Here is a 22,018-nt window from a genome sequence, read left to right as displayed (position 1 = left end):
TCAACCATGGTTAAATTCTATAAGTCTTTCCCTTTTGCAAATAAAATTTTAATTCCCAATCAAAAAAGAAATGCTTTAAAAAAACAAACAAAACCCACCACAAACAAAATTATTTAACCTTTATCACACCTGCTGCACACTAAGCACTCACATGTATTATCTCATTTGTTTCTTAACTAACCCTCTGAAGTAGGCCCTGCCACTACCTCTATTTTACAGATGAGGGCACTACTGCACAGAAAGGTTAAGTAGCTGTCCAAGGTCAACAGTCAATACATGGCAGGGTTTCACAGAAAAACATGGTTCCAAAATGTACACTCTTGATTCTTAAGGGGGGAAAAAAATCAGTAACAGTTTTATAGTCTCAGATATAAAATATACATGGTATTTTACTCAATGTCAATACAATTCTGATAATTTAAGCTTTTCTTGAGAATTAATAGAGATTTCTGTTTAGTTTTAAAGCAAAATGTAGGAAATTTCCTGGGGGTCCAGTGGTTAGGACTCAGCGTTTTCACTGCCGTGGCCCATTCAATCTCTAGTTGGGGAACTAGAATCCTGCAAGCCACGTAGCCAAAAAAAATAAAGAAAGGGAAATATAATAATTCATTTAATTTTCATCAAGTGGATTAAGTCATATTCACAAACAAGTTTTGGCATAATTTTCAGAACAGTCAACTGTAAATTAAGTTTGACTTACCTGCTTTATTAGAATTTATCTGGTACAAATAAGTATATTCCGTAACTGTTATTTCGTTTACCTTATATATTGGAATGATTATGTTCATAAAGATGACCATAAACAGGCCTTCTTTTAAGCAAGATATTTCATGGCAGAAATAGGCCACTTCCAGTTCTGACACTCATTTAGGTCATTAAGATTTAAAGTACATAAATCTGAAAGTGTAAAAAAGACATCCTTCCTGTCCTCTACACAGACTAAATCCAATTAATGCCTTGCTTTATTCCTGTCTTCCTCATAAAGCTGCCACCTGTCCACAGGCATTTTCTCTTTGAATTCCTTTAGCGTTTAAATAAAATTGATAATTAGGGATTAAGGATAGAGACTATAATTTAAACTGCTCTTCTATTTCTTCTCCAGTTTTTACACAATGCTGGATACATGGTTTAATGAAATTCCTTTAGCTTAAACGATTTCTTCTTCACTACTATAACACTAACTGGTATTTAGTCAACAAACACTTATTCTGTGCCTAGCATACGCCAGAAACGGGTCTAGGTTTGGGGGGTATAGCAAGAACAAAACTAAATCCCTGCTCTCATGTAGCTTACATTCCAGTGAAAGGAAACAGAAAAATGAACTGGAAAAAAAATGTATTTCCAAATAGTGATAAATGCCAAGAGAAAATAAAGCAAGGTAAGGATGCTGAGAGAGGGGATGGAGTAACGCCAGGGCTGATATTTTAGACAGGGTGGCCTTTCTAATGACCACCTGGAGTGAAATAAGTAAGCCACTCATATGTCTAGAGGAAGAACATTTCAGGCAGAAGAAATGGAGAACAGAAGAGCCTTGAGATGGGAATGAGATGTGATTGAGGGAGCCAGTGTATCTACAACATATAGGTGAGAGGAGGATGAGAGAGGTGAGGTGGCTGAGACCGGATCATACAAGGCCTTCAGAGTCATGCGAAGGACTTTATTTCTATGATGAGAAGTCCCTCAACAAGGAAATACTGTGTTTATGATCTCCAAGGGGAGAAAATCATTTATCATGTAATCCTGTGAAATACAAATAATGACTTACTGTGAATTATCTTCATTATTTATTCTTTTGAGCTCTCGAATATGAAGATTTCTGACTCTTTCCAAACGTTCAAGTTCTGCCTGGATTTCTGCCTCTTCCTGCAAATGAAGAGAGGGGACTATAACAAGCTCAATTTATTTGTGATATAAAAAAGGTATTTTTACTCATGCACCAATTTTTTTTTTTACAGTGATGGAAAGAATAGTGTATTATAAAGTAGCACTGAGTTAAAAGATCAAAGTGCTCTTTTCAATGCCTGAAAGACAGAAAGAGATAAGGCAAAAGCCTATTTCAAGAAACCAACTTTCACATGAAAATCTCTGTACTACAAGAAATCTATTTTTATAATGTCTAAACTAAAAATGACTGCAAGGTAGTCTGAAACTGCCTTATAACACAAAATGAGCTGTAAGTTTTATTTCTGGTACATTCAAATTTTAATTTATGAGGGAATAATTTACTAATACAAAATAAATGAAGATATTTCACAATAGTTAAAAGAGGAAGAAAGGTAAAACACAGAACTACTCATTATTCAGAGACCTTACAACATTTGGAATACACAAACACACACGTACAATCTTACCAATCACTTTGGATAAATTCCACTACAATTTTAAAAAGACTCTTAAAAATTATATGACTAGCTGTGATTTAGATCCTTAGTCATCAGAGCGCACCTGGGCAAATCCTAAAGGAATTTACTTTAACATTCATTAATCTAAAAATTCTGATATTTTCATGTCTCAAAATATACAATTTTTAGAACATTTAAAAGAAAGACACCAAAACAAAACCACCCATTACACACATAGCTCTTTGTCAATATAAATACTATTAAAAGACAAGAACATACCAAATTTCAGTGAAAAGTTCTAGAAATGCCAATTTTATAATATTTCTGAAAAACTATTAAGTAAACACAGATTGCCTTGGCCTAAATGTGTAACCATTATAAATCTATATACAACATGGAATAGGGATCATTTCTAAATATTAAATATTTCTGCTTTTCATTAGCACTGTCTCGTAATGACTTATCTTCTAAAATTAAAAAAAAAAATCCTTTGTCTCAAAAATCAACCAATTCTCAAATTTACTCTGAAAGTATATTTCATTGTAAGGCAGATAATAGAGGTATAAAGTCTATTACACCATTACCTAATGCTTAAACTGAAAGGAATATTCTCAGTGTCATAAAGAAAAACATGTTCACAGGTTAAAAAACTAAGTATGTTTATATTCTACTTAGGATTATTTCAATTATTTAAAAATGAAACTCAACCCTTACTTGTTGCAGATATTTAATGTAAATTAGGCATTACATAATACATGCTGATGCTGCTAAGTCGCTTCAGTCTTGTCTGACTCTGTGTGACCCCACAGACAGCAGTCCACCAGGCTCCTCTGTCCCTGGGATGCTCCAGGCAAGAATACAGAAATGGGTTGCCATTTCCTTCTCCAGTGCATGCATGCAAGCTAAGTCGCTTCAGTTGTATCCGACTCTGTGCAACCCTATGGACAGCAGCCCACCAGGCTCCTCTGTCCATGGGATTCTCTAGGCAAGAATACTGGAGTGGGCTGCCATTTCTTTCTTCATAGATAATACATAGAAACCATCAAAATAAATTTAAGTGAAAAAAAGGGAAAAAAATTAAGATGAACTTTTCTAAAATTTGGGGGAGAGTTCTCTAAAATACACTAAATTCTCTGAAATTTCCTCATTTAGTGTAGCTTCAGTCACAAATATTTCTAATTTTAATGAAAATAAGAAAAAAAAAGGTAAGATAATGTTCCAGGGGATTAAACAGTTTCATCATAAGGACAGGAAATAGATTCAAAAGCTTGGCAACAATCAAGTCAAACCACATTTCAGTTTTCTCAATTCAGTTACAAAAAGCAGAATAAGAAACTGGCTATATAGGTGTGTCCATAAATATGAAAAAATTCAATTTCAATTATATCACAGAACAGAGAAAGAGAGAACTTACTTTTTTCAGATTATTAATGTTTGCTGCCTTAAAATTTGCTGTTAATTTCTTACACATGTATGAAGCTACTATACACTTTAGTAAACTGGTATAATTTTAAATAATCTGATAAAACGTGAAATGCTTATTAGAATTGCCAGCAAAAATACCTGTTTCAACTTTTACTTGAAATTGTGGTATGGGGATACTTATTATTTGAAAAGTGAATTTATAGAAATTCTATTATAAATATATAATTTTGAAACAACTAGATTGTTGACACATAATTACATTTGTTTTATAATTTTTGGTAATCTTCAGATGTTTATACAATGGCAGTAATCAATATTACAAAACAGTTACTAAAGAAAATAAAATGAATATAAGCGCCAGTTAAGCAAGTTTTTATTCCTCTATAGAACATGCCAAGTATGGGCTTCCCTAGAGGCTTATATGGTAAAGAATCTGCCTGCAATGCAGGAGACCAGGGTTTGATCCTTGGGTCAGGAAGATCCCCTGGAGAAGGGAATGGCTACCCACTCCAGTGTTCTTGCCTGGATAATCCCATAGACAGAGGAGCCTGGCGGGTTCCATGGGGTTAGAGAGTCAGACAAGACTGAGCTACTAAGTGCACACACACATGCCCCATAAGATCTTGTAATACTAAAGGACAGGCAAACTTCATTCAGTCTGCATTGTAAAGTTTACAGGAAAAAACCCCAAATGTCAGAAGGACTAGTTAAAACAAACAGCTGGATCCTAGCTATTTAAGAGGAAAGGTCAAGGGAATGAACTATAACTGAGTATATGCAGATACACATAAATCTTCCATAGTCATCAGTAAATATATTTACATCTTCCATATTGTAATTTAGTATTTATTCCACAGTATCTTGGACCTTAAAACAAAGTGACATATTTCTAGGGGAAAGATAATTCAGCAACTCTTAAGTAACTTCTCTCAAATCCCACTGAGAAAAAGTATACATTCTGTTATGGATTGAAGACTTTGTGTTCCTCCCAAATTGTGTATATCTAAGCCCTTGATGAGATGGCTGGATGGAATCATCAACTCGACGGACACGAGTCTGAGTAAACTCCGGGAGTTGGTGATGGATAGGGAGGCCTGGCGTCCTGCGATTCATGGGGTCGCAAAGAGTCGGACACGATTGAACTGAAGCCCTAATCCCCTAGTGTGATGGTATTTGGAGAAGGGGACTCTGTAAGTTAAAAGTTAGCTTAGGTAATGAGAATGGAGCCCTCTTGATGGAATTTAGTGGTTTTTTGAGTAGAAAGAAAGAGATCTCTCCTCCCAACCCCACCACCTCTTTGTGGCAGCAAAGAGAAAAGTCACATGAGGATTTGAGAAGATGACCATCTACAAACTAGGAAGAAAGCTACGGAAACTAAACCGTAGCTCCCCTGGTAAAGAATCTGACTGCCAATGCAGGAGACACAGGTTTGACCCCTGATCCCGGAAGATCGCACATGCGGCAGAGCAATTAACCCTATGCGCAGCAATTATTCAGCCTGTGCTCTAGAGCCCAGGAGCCACAACTACTGGAAGCCTGCATGCCCTAGAGCCCATGAGCCACAAGAGAAGCCACCGCAATGAGAAGCCCACAAAAGCAACTAAGACCCAGCATAGCCAAAAATAAATGAATGGTTAAAGAAAAAAAAGATACTAAACCCCAAGGGACCTTGATGTTGGACTTCCAGCCTCTAGAACTATGAGAAATAAGTTTCTGTTGTTTAAGCTGCCCAGTCTATGGTACTCTGTTACATCAGTTACTTATTCTCTCCTTACAGAAGGGAATTCCATTATGGAATGGAATTCTCAAACACATGACAAAGGTAGGTCAAATTACTAAAATAAAAGAGAGGTAGTCCAGAATGGAGATCATGCTTAGTAAGAACACTAAATTTCAATACTCTTACTCATCCACTAGCTGAGCAATTTACAGCAGAAAAGGTCTAAAAAGAAACATTTCTGGAAAAGAATTAGTCTCTGTAGGCAATTATGGTGTTGAAGGGACACGAATAAGAAAAGGTCCTATTAGAGAGGGAGGTAATCCCACACAGAGAGAGGGTGGTTTGGTAATCACATACAATAAAAGGACATCGTTCTTTTCCGTTTAGACAAAAAGATATGGCAATAAACCTTAACAGTCCTTACTACAGCTATTTTAACAGCATTTTAAAATAAGATCTAATATCTGAATTACTTAAATATATATTTTAAAAAACCCAGGTTAGACAAGTATACAACAATAGATCTCAATATTGCCTCATTTAAGTAACCTGCAAAGCATAACACCTTCCGAAATTTTTAACTTTAAAAATTTATATGCAAAGTAAAACCAATTTGTCCCTCAATAGATATTTAGCATACAAATACTTTCTATTTGTACTCAGAGTCCCTTCCGGCAACTTAATATCCCCTTGGCTCAACATTCCAAACTAAAAGTATGCTACAGCAATGTAGAATCTAATCTCCGTAAAATGCCAAGTTAAATGTAAAATGCAGGTTAAAACTGCTAGGCAGACTTGGGGTATTTTTTGAGCATTTCCCTTAATGGCAGTTTATAAAAGGGCAATTAAAGTAGGGGTGTGTAGGCATTAAACTATAAAACTTACAAGTTATACAGTAATGCATTTTCACATGTAAAACTAATGCATTTCCTGTAAAAGTTGAACATACTACTGAATAGTTTAAATTTCTTTAGCAAATCTTTAATGTATATTACATGTTAGCCCCACAAAAACCCCTCAATTTTGAAAAGCTGCCTTTCTATAAAGTCAAGATAAGATAGAATTTGAGAATCTGAGAATTTCTGATATATCATTCTCCGCTTGCCTATAATCCATTCGAGTTGGGAGAAGATTTTGTGTGGTATATTATGAAGATAGTGGAAACAAGGAAAAGCTTATCATTTACAATAGTATATTCAGTAGCACCATAACAACATTAGTCCATTTGAGAAAACTATTAATAGTTCAGAATGAGGTTTCAACAAATTTAATACCAAATTAATTTCAGTAATGTAATAATACAATCAAGTTAGTATCTCCAAGTCCTCAAGTAAGTTTTAATTTCATGAAATATTTATGTCATTCTGAAAGTCTATCACTAGGAAAGTGAAAGGTGAAATTAACAAAAGGCGCCATTAAAAGCTAATAGAAAGGGCAGTGCAGAAGAGAATTAAGAATATTATTACCAATTTACTTCAAATTTATAGGTCCTCAATTTTTTCTCTGTTATATTCTTTTATATATCCTAAATATAACTATAAGAAACACAAACCATTAGAAATATGAACCAACAAAAAAACTACATTGAATGTATAGAGATCAGTTTTGAAACTGCCTATAATCCTCTTTTTGCTCGAGTATAACTGTATATAGATTGAGGAGTAGGAGGAGGAAAAAGGACAAATACTGTGAAATTCCTGGTGGGGGATTCTTTCCTAACTATATATATATATGATCTCTCCATGTCGATCCTGAGTCGCTGAGCTGGATATTACTGAGGGAAACATACTGGGTCTCCCTCAAGTGTGTTTAAGTGGCTTAGATAATTTTTACTTTAGAACTTTAATGTTTTCCTCTATTTCATTTCCTTCTTTGGTGGGTTGGGGGTCATTCTTCTCTCTTTGAATGAATACACACACACATCAAAAACCCTAAATGGGAGTAAGTATTAAAATGGACAATGGGATTGTCAGTTCCCCCATTCTATTTAAACAAACCAAACCCTATCTTCTCAGCAGCAAATAAATATAACAGTTCAACTGACTGGCAAATTTTAAATATCCAGTACACTTCCTGAAAAAGAAATCACAGTTTCTATATTAAGGGGATGAAATTTCTTTATGTTGAAACTAGCACCTACAGATACAATGCCTTACTACATTTTCTTCCAGCTTTCTGCCTCCTTTCAGCCTTTTTCAGGGTTCTGGTGGATTCCATATTTTTTATAAGTATGAAAAGGTTTAACATTCTATACAATAATGAGAAGAGCCTAATCTTCTAGACTCTGTGTATATGCATATAAACATCATGGAACTACAGTTTTTGGCCACTGGCCAAGCAATTGCTTTCTCTTTGTTTTAATGAAATTATGACCTCTAAACTGAATTTACAAACCTGAATAAACTCTGCCCAATGGTTAACATGACTTCTAAGATTCTTTCCAAAATTCAAAGAATGCCATTGCCTATACAACTGGATTAATATAAAAATCTACAGAAGTGAAATACATTTTATCACTAAATTTTCACTCTGGCAAGTGAACACCATCTATTACCAGGTAAAGATGTATAATTATAGATAGGGCGAGCCAGAAATATGCATGTAGGTTCCCAATGAGAACAGGAAGGAGAGTACACACACCAGTAGCTTTCCTATCTACAGCTAGTTCCATGTTCTCTAAAGTACAGCTTTCACAGAATAGTACTCATTTTTAAACAGAAGCAGAACTATGCACAAAATGTCAAGTTTAGAATTCCAACACTCTTGGCACTTTTCTTGCCCACACATACCAAGAAGTCAGGAACCTCGTATAGTCTTTGTGGGCTTAACAGTGACTTTTTCTAGTGTGATGAATGCATTTTCACTAGACTTCACTGAAAACTACTTCCTACATAAGTAGCCATCTTGTGTTATGTTCTAGAGAAATATAACATACAACGTGGTTGGCTTTGAGAGAAAATTTTCTTGAGTAGAGAGGTGCACACGCAGTTTTAGAGATTAAGCTCTCTAGCATTAACTGTTTTCATATTTTTATTCATACCTAAAGTGACAAGAGGTGTCACATACACAAATGTATTCTTTGTGGTCATACTAAGGATTTGATAAATCAGATGACAATGGTATTCTAGAAAGAAAGACCAAAGGAGATATCAAACTTCAAGAATATTTGGGGATTAATTCACCTAAAACCAGTGCCCTGTATTCTCCACTGTTCAAAAGGCTTGCAGACAATCCATTGTCTTCCATTTCAACTAGTTGCATGGTCCACTGTGAAGGAGTGAGAAAAGAGCTGTGTGCTTGTTCTTGACCTGTAAAGATTTCATCATGGAAGATTAATACTGATGCTGCTGCTGCCTGTTACTGGTTGTTTCTCTTTGCAGGTGCCAATATCGGTCAGAGAACAGGATTTCAGTGGCAGAGTTGTTGCTATACTGTTATCTCTTCAGAACGGAGGCACAAGGAGAGATGAATGCCACATCGCAAGGAGCAAAGGAGAAAGAGAGAAAGAAATGGTGTCAGGTGGCATGTTGGATGCGATTTTTGTTTTAGTAGAGATTGAGATGACCGTAATTGTTTAGCTGATTCCTTCGGTCTGCAAAGATACACTTGTGTTGGTGCTGATGGTTCTTGACTAATCCTGTTTCAATTACAAGTTGGTTATTTTTTTCCTAAAAACTTCTGGTATTTAAATTCAGGGTTTATAACTCTCTCTCTCACACACACACCCCAAAACACATACATTAAAGTCCATCCCTGCTACACTATCTAATATTCCATACTGAGATGTGAAATCTTCTATATGCATTCTCTCCAACTAATCAAATATTTAAAATCCAGAAGACAAAAAAAATTCGAAGACCAGAATAAACACCTCCACATGCTGTTCACATCACAAACTTGAGTCAAACAGCAGTGGTATGATATAGTTATTGGTCCCAATAACTTTCAAAATTCCTACTTTCTCTTTATTTTGGGGTATTATAATTGGTAATTTATATTTTTAAATAATATTGTGACTAGAGAGACAATCTATTACAAGGAAGATGGTTTATCAGGGTTTGTTTTTTTTTAAGTTGTTTATATTAGTTTAGTAATAATCCTTGGAAAGCACATCCACATAGTTTTCCTCAATTCTAGAATTACGATCAGAGTTATACAAACAACCACCTAGTCGGACTCCTCAAATTACAAAGATAAATGACTTTCTCATAACTAGAATTCATCAAGACTGGTATTAAAACAGGATCAACTATAAAAGCTAACCAGTACAGGGCTTATTAGTTTTTCGTAAAGCCAGAGATGCCTCATGTGGCACAGGTATATTATTGGATTTAGTTGCTCCACCTTAAAGGAACAACATCTTAAACATATGAAATTATTCTCATTGCAACTACAAGCTTATAAGTGATAATCAAGGAAGTCTGCGCATAATGACTAGTAGCAAAAAGTTACTTTGGTAAGTTTCAGGAGTAATTTGTATAATATACATATATTTTACTATATACTTCCTTTACATTCTATTAAATCTTTAGCTGTATAAAGGTAAAACTACACTAGAGAGTATTAACACATGTTACCTCCCAAAACATGCATTTCCTGTTGACCTTTAAAGATAAATTTATAATGAAAAACAGTAAACCAATTAATAATAAAGAAATATTCTAATTGACAGAATAGTCACTAACAGGCTACCCAAGGAAAGTAATATATGAGAGAAAGAGAGAAAGAAGTATGTGTGTGAAGAATTTAATTGCTCTACTTTATCTGTGATGAAAATAAAACAGTCTATTTCTGGGGGAAAAAAGGAAAGCAAACATTCCTACTACTCTAAGAAAGATGCAAAGAAAGCTATAAGGGAATCAATTCTGTATACAAAAGCATCAACTTGCTATCCATCTACAACTAAAGAATTGTAGGAATAAAGTGTAAGGATACTTCCACTGAAGTAGCAGTGGAAAAAGGTTCAAGTTTTGGCTTTGCTAGTTACTGGCTATATTAATTTAGACAAAGCAAACAAAGAGCCTGGCATTCAAATTTAACATCCATGTTCTCTCTAGAATGGTTAAAAATTCAAAGTGTATAAAATGTAATATTATGTAATTCCCCTGAAATGTGGAAATAAATCACTTAGTGAATGAGTGAGCAATAATTTCATAAACTGATAACTAAAACAATATTAAACAATTCTTAATATATTAAAAAAGATGATGCTGAACAATAATTTTCTTAATTTCAGAAGACAATAAGTCCTTAAGTAAGTTTACATTTACTATTTGGTGGTAACCAGGAATGAGAATTTATTTTAGCCACAGACTTACTGCTGAACTCTCATTTGTTACTCTATCACACTAACAGATTCACTGGATTTGGATTATTATGTTTCTAGCCCTGCAGAATAGTACAGAATATGAACTGGACTTTATGATTTATTCAGTGGTAAACACTTATTCATATTTCTGTTTACCTATTCAATTATTATGATTATCTTTATAAAATACTCTGTACATCATAAATTATCTCAAGAAAAAGTTAAGTAGGTCTTCTAGTCTTCTATGTCCAAATGGTATGGGTTTCATCAATGATGGAAGTTTTTTCCTTTGGTGCCAACAAATTAATAACTCCATCTAACTTCAAGAGTTTTTATTGAAGGGAGAGTGAAAGTCACCTTTGGTAATGTAGGAGGTATATTGGGCTCCAAATCTAAACCCTAATCTGACGTAGGTCACATGATTAATTCCTGCACAGGTTACATGGACATCAAACACTCACAGATCAGATCCAGCCTATGGTAAAAACTATATAGTTAGATGTCGGCGTATGGTTCATGTTGGCTTAAGATAGAGGTGATAACACCTTTTTTTTTTTCAACTCAAGCTTGTTCTGTATGTGTTAAAAGTGTCCAATCTACTTGTGTTTTAGACACCAGAATAACCTATTTTTAATGACCTACTTTCCAACTGTGCTTTAGAATGCCAAATAACTTATTTTTAACACATGTAACTGAATGCCTATTATTCTTAAACTGTACAACTCAAAAATTAATACCCAGTGGAAATCAGACTACTACTATTTATTTGTACTCTAAGGTGACACTACTTACTCAATTTTGTTCTCTGTGTACTACTAGCAACTTTCTTCATAATGCATTCATTCTTCTCAACCAAAAAAGTCAGAAGTAAATGTGAGAATTCAAAGCATGAGAGTATATTTCAGCATTAATTCATCAATTCTTCCAAAATATTCCATGATAGAGATCAAAGAAAAGTAATGTTGTAAATTGGTTAAGAAGAAGATAAAGTTAGAAATCTAAAACTGCTCAGTAAATTTGAGAAAAGCTGAAAAAATAAAACAGGAAAAGGATTATGGAAGGGACAATTATTAGACTGAGTAAATACAAAAATGGAGAAGTCAAACACTGGGAAAAAAGATAATACGGAAGTTAGAAAAGAAGGTGTAGTAAACTACAAAAGCTTACAACTGTTTATATAATATCTAGAAATTTAAGTATATGTACCTTACTTTATAAAATAGAAATGTTTCAGAGAAATAAAATATTTTCAATGTACCAGGAAAGCTTTAAAATCAACCAACCACTCACCAATCAAAAAGTAAAAACAAACTGTCCTCTGAATCCTTTTAAGTATTTCTGTGATACAAATAGCAGATTCCTAATTTAACTGCTTTATCATTTCAGATTTTATAACAGGTTTCCATAAGACATGTAAAACTCATCATTAGAAAGAGTAATCTGAAATTTACTATTATGTGGGAAAATAATAACCCTCCAGTTGACTATACACTTTAGTATCCCATTATCATGAAAGGCTGGTCAGAAAATAATTGATAAATCTTTCTTTATATGGAACATCAAACACAGGTCTCTATCAAAATAGCTTACATGGGCAGACAAATACTTGTCTAATTCTGAACAACAGAATCACCACTTCCCTTCTATAGTCCCGTTACAACTCCATCAGTTACAAAACAGACTGAAGTTGTCTACTTATATCAAAGAACAAGAGAAATATCAATAATTACAACAGAACAGAATATAAAACAGAACAAAACAGATCAGAATAAATTCATTTTAGAATTTACTGTTCAAGTAGTTAGGCTGAAGCTTTTCTGAGCAGGGGCACAGTAAAGAACACTAATACAAATTACACACATATATATGTGTCTGCATATATACACATATGTGAGGTGAAAGTCGCTCAGTTGTGTCTGACTCTTTGCGACCCCATGGCTCCTCTGTTCATGGAATTCTACAGGCAAGAATACTGGAGTGGGTTGCCATTCCCTTCTCCAATATACAAATATGTATGTATAAAAAATATAATTTTTTTCTGTTCCCTGTAACTAAATGGCAGGAATTTGAAGCATGTTGACAGCATTCCAAAATAATTTAGTTTAGTTGCTTAGTCGTGTCCGACTCTTTGTGACCCCATGGACTGTAGCCTACCAGGCTCCTCTGTCCAAGGGATTTTCCAGGCAAGAGTACTGGAGTGGGTTGCCATTCCCTTCTCCAGAGGATCTTCCCAACCCAGGGATTGAACCCGTGTCTCCACATTGTAGGCAGATGCTTTATGATCTAAGCCACCAGGGAAGTCCTATTCAAAAAATAAGAACATCTATAATGAGATGGTGGCTGCTACAAGAATGGGTTTCTCTGACCTACCTCACCCTACCTCAGGGAGATGACTTGATAGATACTATCTTCATTTAGTTCACTTAATTTTAGCTATTGCTCAGCCTATTTAAACAATGTAAGTAATGTGATAAGCAGACCACAGAATTTAAAAACTGGATCAAAGAAAAAGAATTTTATAGCTGTCAGTAATTTCATTTTGAGGGGGAAAATCTATTATTTCTCTGAAATGGTTTGAATTAAAAATACGAACTAAAAAACAATGAACTGAATACAATTTCAGAGTTTACAAACAAGTACATAGCTTTACATTATAAAAACTTACTAACATATAGCAACATTTTTCTGAATTATATCACTTCATATTATTACCAATGATCAGGCTCTTCTAAATTTGCCAATGTAAATATTTTAACTGAAACATTTAATCAGGTATTTGGTAACTTTAAAGTTAAGTCAAAGAAACCTGTTATTAATTTACAGTTGTTTCAATTTGTTATGAAATGGACACAACATAGAATCTTACATTTTATCTTAAAAATAAAGCTTTAAAAAAAAAAACAAAAAACAGATAGCATTTAACAGTAGTCTTAAGAACCTGGAGTTCTGTCCAGGATCATTCCTCCACTACAGGGATAAGGGTTTTTGTTTTTTAACTTTTTGACCACATGCGTCATGTGGGATCTTAGTCCCCAGACCAGGGACCAAATCAGCATCCCCCTGCATTGAGAAGTCCCAGGGACACGGTATTATCAGTATCTGAAATGTTTGTAAATTACCACAAGGTAAAGGAATGTTATTTTAATATACTCAACATAAAAATGCAACTTTTATGCCCCTCTTTTATTTTTTTGGTCTAAAGTTTTAAATTTGGGTCCTTTTTCTCTTTAAGTTTTGCCTTCTTTAATATGAAACGTATAACACAACTTTCCACAACCTCTGGTAAAATAAAATGGCCAGCATATGCTTCACGTACCTTTTTGAGATGTCCTAGTCTAAGTTTGAAAATTTCTTCCTGTTCATGATATTCTGCCAAAGTCAACCTGTCAAAATGAAATTGTGATTCTAGATATTAAGATTAATACTTATTATTTCTTATTAATAACCAGCAAAATAAAATTAATCAAATAAAATTACTAAAATGTTGACAACTTTCAGCCCCAAACACATAAGCCTAAAGTGCTTGAAGGTATTCTTCAGAGTATCTAATACAGATGAAAAACTTGACTGACTTATAAATTCAACAACTATTTAATGAGTACCATGAATTTAGATCCTAAGGATGCAATGAAAAAGTTTCTCAATACACTCTGGTTTGAACTTACACTTCATAGTGGGAGTATAGGGGTAAGGAAGCAGAAGAAAAACAATTTAGTTCAGAAATGAAACAATCCCAAATAACAGTAAGTGTTATACAGAGAATTAGAAAGGCTGGTGTGATAATAACTGACTGTGTTATACTAATTTGCACCGAGTTTTAGGGAGATAGTCTTGATCTGAATGTCAAAAGGACAGCCACAAGAGGACAGAGGGGAGTATGTTCTAGACACAGGTTAAAGCAGGTACAAAGACACCAAGATAGAAATAGACTGATACTGAGAAGAGGAAAAAAAACGCCAAGTATCAGAATATAGTCAAAGAGGCTGTCAGCAAAAGAGAGAAAGCAGGGGAACAGCATCTAAAAGCAGGATGGATTTTAGACCAAGGAATGAATTTCATTTTACTTTAAGAGCACTGGGAGATTACTGCAAAGGTAATCAGTCCAATTTGGGCACTGGTTTAAGAAAGAAAGAAACAAAGATATTTTTCTCTTCTCTGCTTCCATGTGCTAGTGAATAAGTGAGATAGGGTTGCCAAAAACTACCAAATAATTAATAAATATAAGTAGATACACACGTGAGAGTACTTTATGGTTGTTTTATTATTAATTTCAAATATTCTTCTTTAAATTAGAAAAGATCACTGAAGCTGACCCTTGAATAACAAGGGTTTGAATTGCACAGGTCCACGTACATGAAGATTTTAAAAATAAATACATATTATAGTACACTACATAGTTTGGAGCTGGCTGACTCTGTGGATGTGGAATTGCAGATATAGAGGCCAGCTGTGAAGTTATATGCAAATTTTCAACTGTAGGGAGGGTTAGAGCCCCAAACCCTCATGTTGTTTAGGGTTCAACTGTAGTTTAATGTAGAATTTTAGTAAGATATAGACCGATTATAATATTTCATAAGAAAACATGGTTCTGTATCATTAAAGTGAAAGAGGAAAACACACACACACACACACACCAAAACAACATCCATCTCATCCCCAGTGCTGAAAGGACTGCATTTATCTCTCATACTTGGGCCCTTGTTTACTTATGTATTCTGGGTCTATTTGGTTACGCTCCAAACCCCAAGTACGATTTATTTATGCTTGGTTTACATCCCTCAGCAACATTCAGTATAAATGCTATTTCCCTTAAGCTAGATGCTAATTAAAATATTAATATCATAGAAAAGGCATTCAAATGAAATAATCAAAAACCTCCAAGAAATTCAGTTAGTATTCCACCAGAAATATCTTAAGAGTGAAAAACAAACATTTAAAATTAACTCTCTCTACCCAGTCTTAGGTTAACATAACCACCAGATTTTATTATACTGAATATAGCAATATAGTTGCAGCAGTTGCTTAACATAAATTTAGAGAACTAAACACGGCACTGTGAATGTGAAACATTCATGCAGATGGAATGAAACAAGAAGAGGGAAACCTGGTTATTTTTTTTTAAAAAGTGGTTTGGAAACTAAAACTGATAATATCTCAACTAGTTCAGTAAATTAAAGCCACAGGAATTTTGGCAAATAGTTTCTGAATATGCATATATGCCATCAATGGAAATTACCTGTATAACAATATAGTAATTTACTATTCTTAAAGTAAGGTCTTAGGCCCACCAGTAGACCATAGGATGGGCTCAGAGCTAACCTTTTAAATATGTAAATATTTTGTTTGTTTCTGTACAGGAATAAAACACAATTCTATACTTTGGTTTTTATTGAGTTAAAATACAGCTAAATTTAGTATTCATAAGGTAAAATTAGTATGGCTAATTTAGTTTCCTAAAATTTTTGACTGTTGTAAGTTGGCAGTAGTTTTCAATAGCTACTGTTCTTCTGAGTTAATAATAAATCAATGTCAATTAGTTCCATGGTGTCTTAGTCTGTTGAATACTGTATGGTTAATCTTATATATTTTATAATGTAATGCATATTGGCTATTAACTAGCATTCAGTTCCAGTTGTTAATATGTTTGTGCTGTGGCTCAAATATACATCATCTATATCCCTTTAATTAAAGCAAATACACACAAATAGTCCCTTCCCTAAATTTACTTAATATAATGATACCTCATTGATTTCAAAAGCATTGACCTCAGAGCATTATTTTATAGGTCTAATCCTAATATGAAACACATGCAATTCTCACTAAAGATTAATGGTAACCCTCAGCAGCAACAGTATTTTGCTATTTCTTTACTGCATTTGATTACTACCATTATAAAGCTTCAAATAAACAGCAAAATATAGACATACTAATTTCTCTCTGCTGGGTTTTGAAGCATCAATATGTACAGACAGTACTAAATACTAGGCTACTGACTTTCTTGGACAGTAATTCTTACCGTTTTATGATCATGGTATTTAATTTCACATATATGTAACTTTGTAGTTCAAACATAGCAGTTTAAGAATTCCTATTCCTGTCTCACAAAATAGAATGCAAATCACCAAACAGCAAAAGACTTTTCTTACATTACTTTGCACTTCCTTATCAGAAAGCACCTGACATATATTAGCACTTTATAAAGTGAAAAGTGAAGTCACTCAGTTGTGTCTGACTCTTTGCGACCCCATGGGCCATATTAGCACTGTATCTGGTATTTATTTCCATTGATGAAAAATACTTACAGATAAAATTTAAATGTATTTAGATAAAATTAATTGGGGACAATCTTACTTATGGGGACAATCTTACTTAAAGAAACTGGATTTTATTTTATATATGGAAAGAGGTAACCTAGGAAAATACTAATTTTGATGACTTAATTGCCACATCAAGTAATTTTATGATGTGCTTTATAAGATGCTTAAAAAACATCCACCCTCTTAAGCAAGTCTATTGCTTAAATTACTTAGCAAGTCTCTTATTCATAGAGTGCAAAGAAAAGTCCAATCTCTCCCTTTATGAATCATATCTCATATTATAGATTGAATATTAATTTTTATTACACATTTATGTATATGTATTTAGGAGATGTTAAAAATCATAAATAAAACTGTTCAGTAGGTTAACACAAAATTATTCAAAAAGCCAAGAAATTTAAAACTCAAACATAAAATTTAACCACTGATAATCTTTCACAGTGAGGATGAATGAATAAAGCAAGCTGAGCGCCAAAGAATTGATGCTTTTGAACTGTGGTGTTGGAGAAGACTCTCGAGAGTCCCTTGGACTGCAAAGAGACCCAATCAGTCCATCCTAAAGGAGATCAGTCCTGCGTGTTCACTGGAAAGACTGATGGTGAAGCTGAAACTCCAACACTCTGGCCACCTGATGCGAAGAGCTGACTCATTTGAAAAGATCCTGATGCTGGGAAAGATTGAAGGCAGGAGGAGAAGGGGACGACAGACGATGAGATGGTTGGATGGCATCACCAACTCAATGGACATGAGTTTGGGTGAACTCCAGGAGTTGGTGATAGACAAGGAGGCCTGTCGTGCTGCAGTTCATGGGGTTTCAAGTCCGACTCAGTTGAGTCGGACTTGACTGAGTGACTGAATTGAACTGAACTGAATGAATGAGAATTTTATTTTTAATTCAAAAATTGTTTTCCAAGAGTTTAATAGAAATGTAAGATATCTGCATAAAACAGAGAATATGCATTTCAAAGACACTGATATCCAATTCTTTAACGGTATTCTGTTTAAGCAGGAAACTAATCTGAAGTCTCAAGTTAAGGAATACAAGATCTGGTAAACAGAATGTTAAAGGCACTTAAGACAAAAAAATATCAAGCCAGTTTTTTTTGTACAATTTAGCAAACTTTTACAGGATACTGAACTAAGCTGCACACTGAGAAGTAGACTTTTTTAAATGAGAGAGGAAGTAGATGAGACTACTCTGCTTTTGAAGAGCCCTAAAAAAAAAAACTAGAAATAGAAAAAAAATTTCCTTAACATGATAAAGGGCACTTATTTAAAAAACCATAACTAACATCACACTCAATGGTGAAAGAGTAAAAACTTTCCCCTTAAGGCCAGGAACAAGACAAGAATGCTTTCACCACTGCTGTTCAATATTGTACTGGAAGTCCTCTCAGAGGACTTAAGGAAAAAAAATACACTGAAATTGGAAAGGAAGAAGTAAAACTATTTCTAGTCACAGATGACTTAACTCTACATGTAGAAAATCTCTAAAAATGAACAAGAGCTAATAAATTCAGAAAAGTTGCAGGGCATGAGATCAACACACAAAAATCAAATGTGTTTGTATACATCAGCAATGAACAATGTAAAAAAGATACTAAGAATACAATTCAATTAATAATAGAACCCAAAACAATAATATACATAGGATCAAATTACTCAGGAAGTGACTCGGATGCTAAAAACTACAAAATATTGCTGAAGAAATGAAAGCATACTAATTAAATGAAAGAACATGAGTACTCATGTCCTTAAGATTAGCAGACTTACTATTGTTAAGAGGGCAATTCTTCCCCAAAGTGACTCACAGACCCAATATAATCCTGATTAAAATACGTATCACCCATTTTGTTGAAACGGGAAAGCTGATTCTTTATTAAAATGCAATGTGCAAGGGTCCTCAAACAAACAAAACAATGTTGAAAAAGAAGGACTCATACTTCCTATTTCAAAAATTAACACAGCTATGGTCATTAAAAGGGTGTGGTACTGCCGTAAGGACAGACATCTACTGTATCCAGAAGAGGCAAATCCATGGAGAAAGCAGACTGTTACCAGGAGGATGCAGGGAGGCAGGAATGGGGAGTGATTAATTAATGGGCATTAGGTGTTCTGGATGAGTAAGATGTTCCAAAAATAAAGGGAGGTCTTGGTTGCACAACACTGCATAGCACTGTGAATGCACTAAATGCCACTGAACTATATGCTTTTAAATGGATAACTGTATATTATGCAAATTTAACCTAAAATTTTTTTTTTAAGTACCACTAGGGAAAAGAAATGGGAGAATATGGGAAGGATGAAACTAATTTCCTCTGAAGAGCCCAGGGTTCAATATACAAAAAAAAGAAAGAAAAGAACGAATGACTCACACCAAGTGCTGGCATGGTGTGTAGAGCAGCAGCCTCATAGAGATGTCTACATCCTAATTCCTGGAGATGTGAGTATGCTAAGTTACACAGCAAAGGAGAATTACAGTAGCAGGTGGAATTAAAGCTGCTAATTAGCTTACTTTAAAATAGGGATTTATTCTGGATTACCCTTTGTGGACTCAGGGTAATCACAAGAGGCCTTAAAATTCGAGGAGATGGGCAGAGATGTGGAATCACAGTGACATGACATGACAAAGACTTGACTTGCCACTGCTGGCTTGCAGTTGGAAGGGGATCATGAACCAAGGAATGTGGACAGGCTCTAGAAGCTGGAAAAAGCAAGGATTGTTTTCTAGAGCCACCACGAATAATGCACCCCCGAAAACATCCTGATTTTAGCCCAACGAGATCCATTTTGGATTTGTGATCTCCAAAACTATAAGATAATAAATTTGTGTTGTTTTAACTCACTGAATTTGTGGCAATCTGTTACAGTGGCAGTATGAAATTAGTACAGATCCTGGCACCTAGAAAGGGGATATTTCCGTAACAAACACCTAAAAATATAGAAGTGACTTTGGAAGTGGGCAGTGAGCAAGAGGCTAGGAGAATTCAGAGGAGCATGATTTTAAAATAACCTTAGGCTGCCTTTAATAGACTATTAGCAGAAATATGAATATTAATAACTCTGCCAAGTGGGGATGTGAGGAATTCCACAAGAAGCACAGTGTGGAAAACATACTGCCTTAAGAGGACACCTAAATTGTCATGAATGGATCATCTGGTAGATAGGAGAGGTGCTACTGGTGAAAACTCAGAAGGAAAGGAAAAATATGTTATAGAAAACTGGAGGAATCCTTGTTATAGTGAAAGAAAGCTAAGCAAGACTGTATCCTGTAGTTATACAGAAAGCCAAGCATGTAAGAAATGAACTCTGCAGATTTCCAAACAGTGTTTAAAGTCTGGACTGGTTTCTTCTCACTGTTTACACTAAAATGTGAGAAAAGATAAATCAAAGGTAAGAAATAAGAAATGTTCAACCAAAAATTTAATGAGTTTAATCCAACCAAGATTTAATGGTTTAAGAAATTTTCATTTTATTCAGAGTGCAAAATACACCAAAATTGAGATTCATGGTCAAGCTGCTCTTAAAATGGAGGGTATAGTTGAACAACCTTTTGCTAATATTCCTGAGAAGCCAGAGTATTCATCACATAAACAGTCTTTAAAAAGATGAAGTGTGTGACTCACAGATTCCTTCAGCCTTCTCAGCAGAAGTAAAAAATAGTGATAAAATTATCTAGGAAAAAAAAACCTGGTGGGTGTCTAATGGAATAATGCTTGTGTCACACATGAGAGATCCACAAGATTCCTGAGAACTTTATACCAACAAAAACACTGCCAGCTTGGGTTTTAAGGGACACAGACAGCACAAAGTGAAAGGCTGTCAAACAGTCAAAACTCTACAAACAAGAAACTGGCTTTAAAGCTACTCAGCAGCAAATACACGCTAACCTTCACAAAAAAGAAATCTTCATGAAAAACAGAGGACAGAAGCTTGAAAAGTCACAAGCTACAGAAAAATTATTACCAGATCTTGAAACCTGAGTTTGCCTGGATGGATTTTGAAACTGCTTGGGATCGGTGACACCTTTAATCTTTTTCTGTTTGAAAGGAAATATCTGTAACTCTTATCCTATGGCTGTCCCCATCACTGTATTTTGGGAAGAGGTAGTCACTTGTTTCTTGATGTTCACAGGTTCATAGGTTAAGAGGAATTATTCTCGGGGCAGATTATACACAAAGTCTCACTAGTAATTTATTTAGGTAACAAAATTCGGAATGTCTAAGTTGATGAGATTTAGGTAAGGTTTTTCAATGTGGAGTTAAGGCTATACTGAGGTTGACAAAGACTTTGCAGATAGGATAAATGAATTTTGCATGTGGGAAAGAAGTGAATCTTAGGTCAGAGGGTAGGCTGTGTAGGTAGAATAATGACTTTCCAAAAATGCCACATTCTAATCCTTAGGACTTATAAATGTGCTTAAACACAAAGGATAAAATGGGATTAACACCACTAATTAGCTGACCTTACAATATGGCGATTATCTTGGATGATACAGCTATGAGTACACAGTGTAAAGAAAAAAAACTTTTATCTGAAGGAAACTGGGAAAAGGCACATAAGAGGTAATATCTGAACTCAGTTTAACAGAAGCAGCAGAAAGAAGCCAGGAGAAACAAACAGGGCACACAAGGACATGGGGACCCATAAACACAGCACGTAGGCATGCAAGCAAAAAGAAAAATGAATGTATACTGTAGATTAAGGAAATTATCTTCTACTGGTTGCTTGCTAAGAGTTTAAAGACAGATCAATGCTGAATTTAATGTATTTTTTTAATTTTAGAATCTATTAAGATAATCATATAATCTTTCTTTTCATGTAAAAATTACATTGATTTTTCTTATATTAAACCAACCTATCATACCTAAAATAAATCCAAATTAGTCTTGATAAATTCTCATTT

General features: G+C 34.4%; 1 protein-coding gene across 1 annotated transcript in view; it reads right to left on the bottom strand.

Annotated features, from left to right (window-relative positions):
• TLK1 (tousled like kinase 1) overlaps nucleotides 1–22,018 on the bottom strand; it is a 164,901-nt gene that overhangs the window by 15,350 nt on the left and 127,533 nt on the right. Inside the window, exons 12-13 of the mRNA XM_061135624.1 lie at nucleotides 14,112–14,178; nucleotides 1,766–1,863 (exon numbers count right to left, since the gene is read on the bottom strand). Of these exons, the coding sequence (XP_060991607.1) occupies nucleotides 1,766–1,863; nucleotides 14,112–14,178 (165 nt within the window). The remainder of the gene's footprint in view (nucleotides 1–1,765; nucleotides 1,864–14,111; nucleotides 14,179–22,018) is intronic.

This window comes from Dama dama, chromosome 33 (genome assembly GCF_033118175.1).
Source record: "Dama dama isolate Ldn47 chromosome 33, ASM3311817v1, whole genome shotgun sequence".
Lineage (NCBI taxonomy): Eukaryota > Metazoa > Chordata > Mammalia > Artiodactyla > Cervidae > Dama > Dama dama.
The sequence above is the reverse complement of the archived record's forward strand: the minus strand, read 5'-3'. Positions and strand labels throughout refer to the sequence as shown.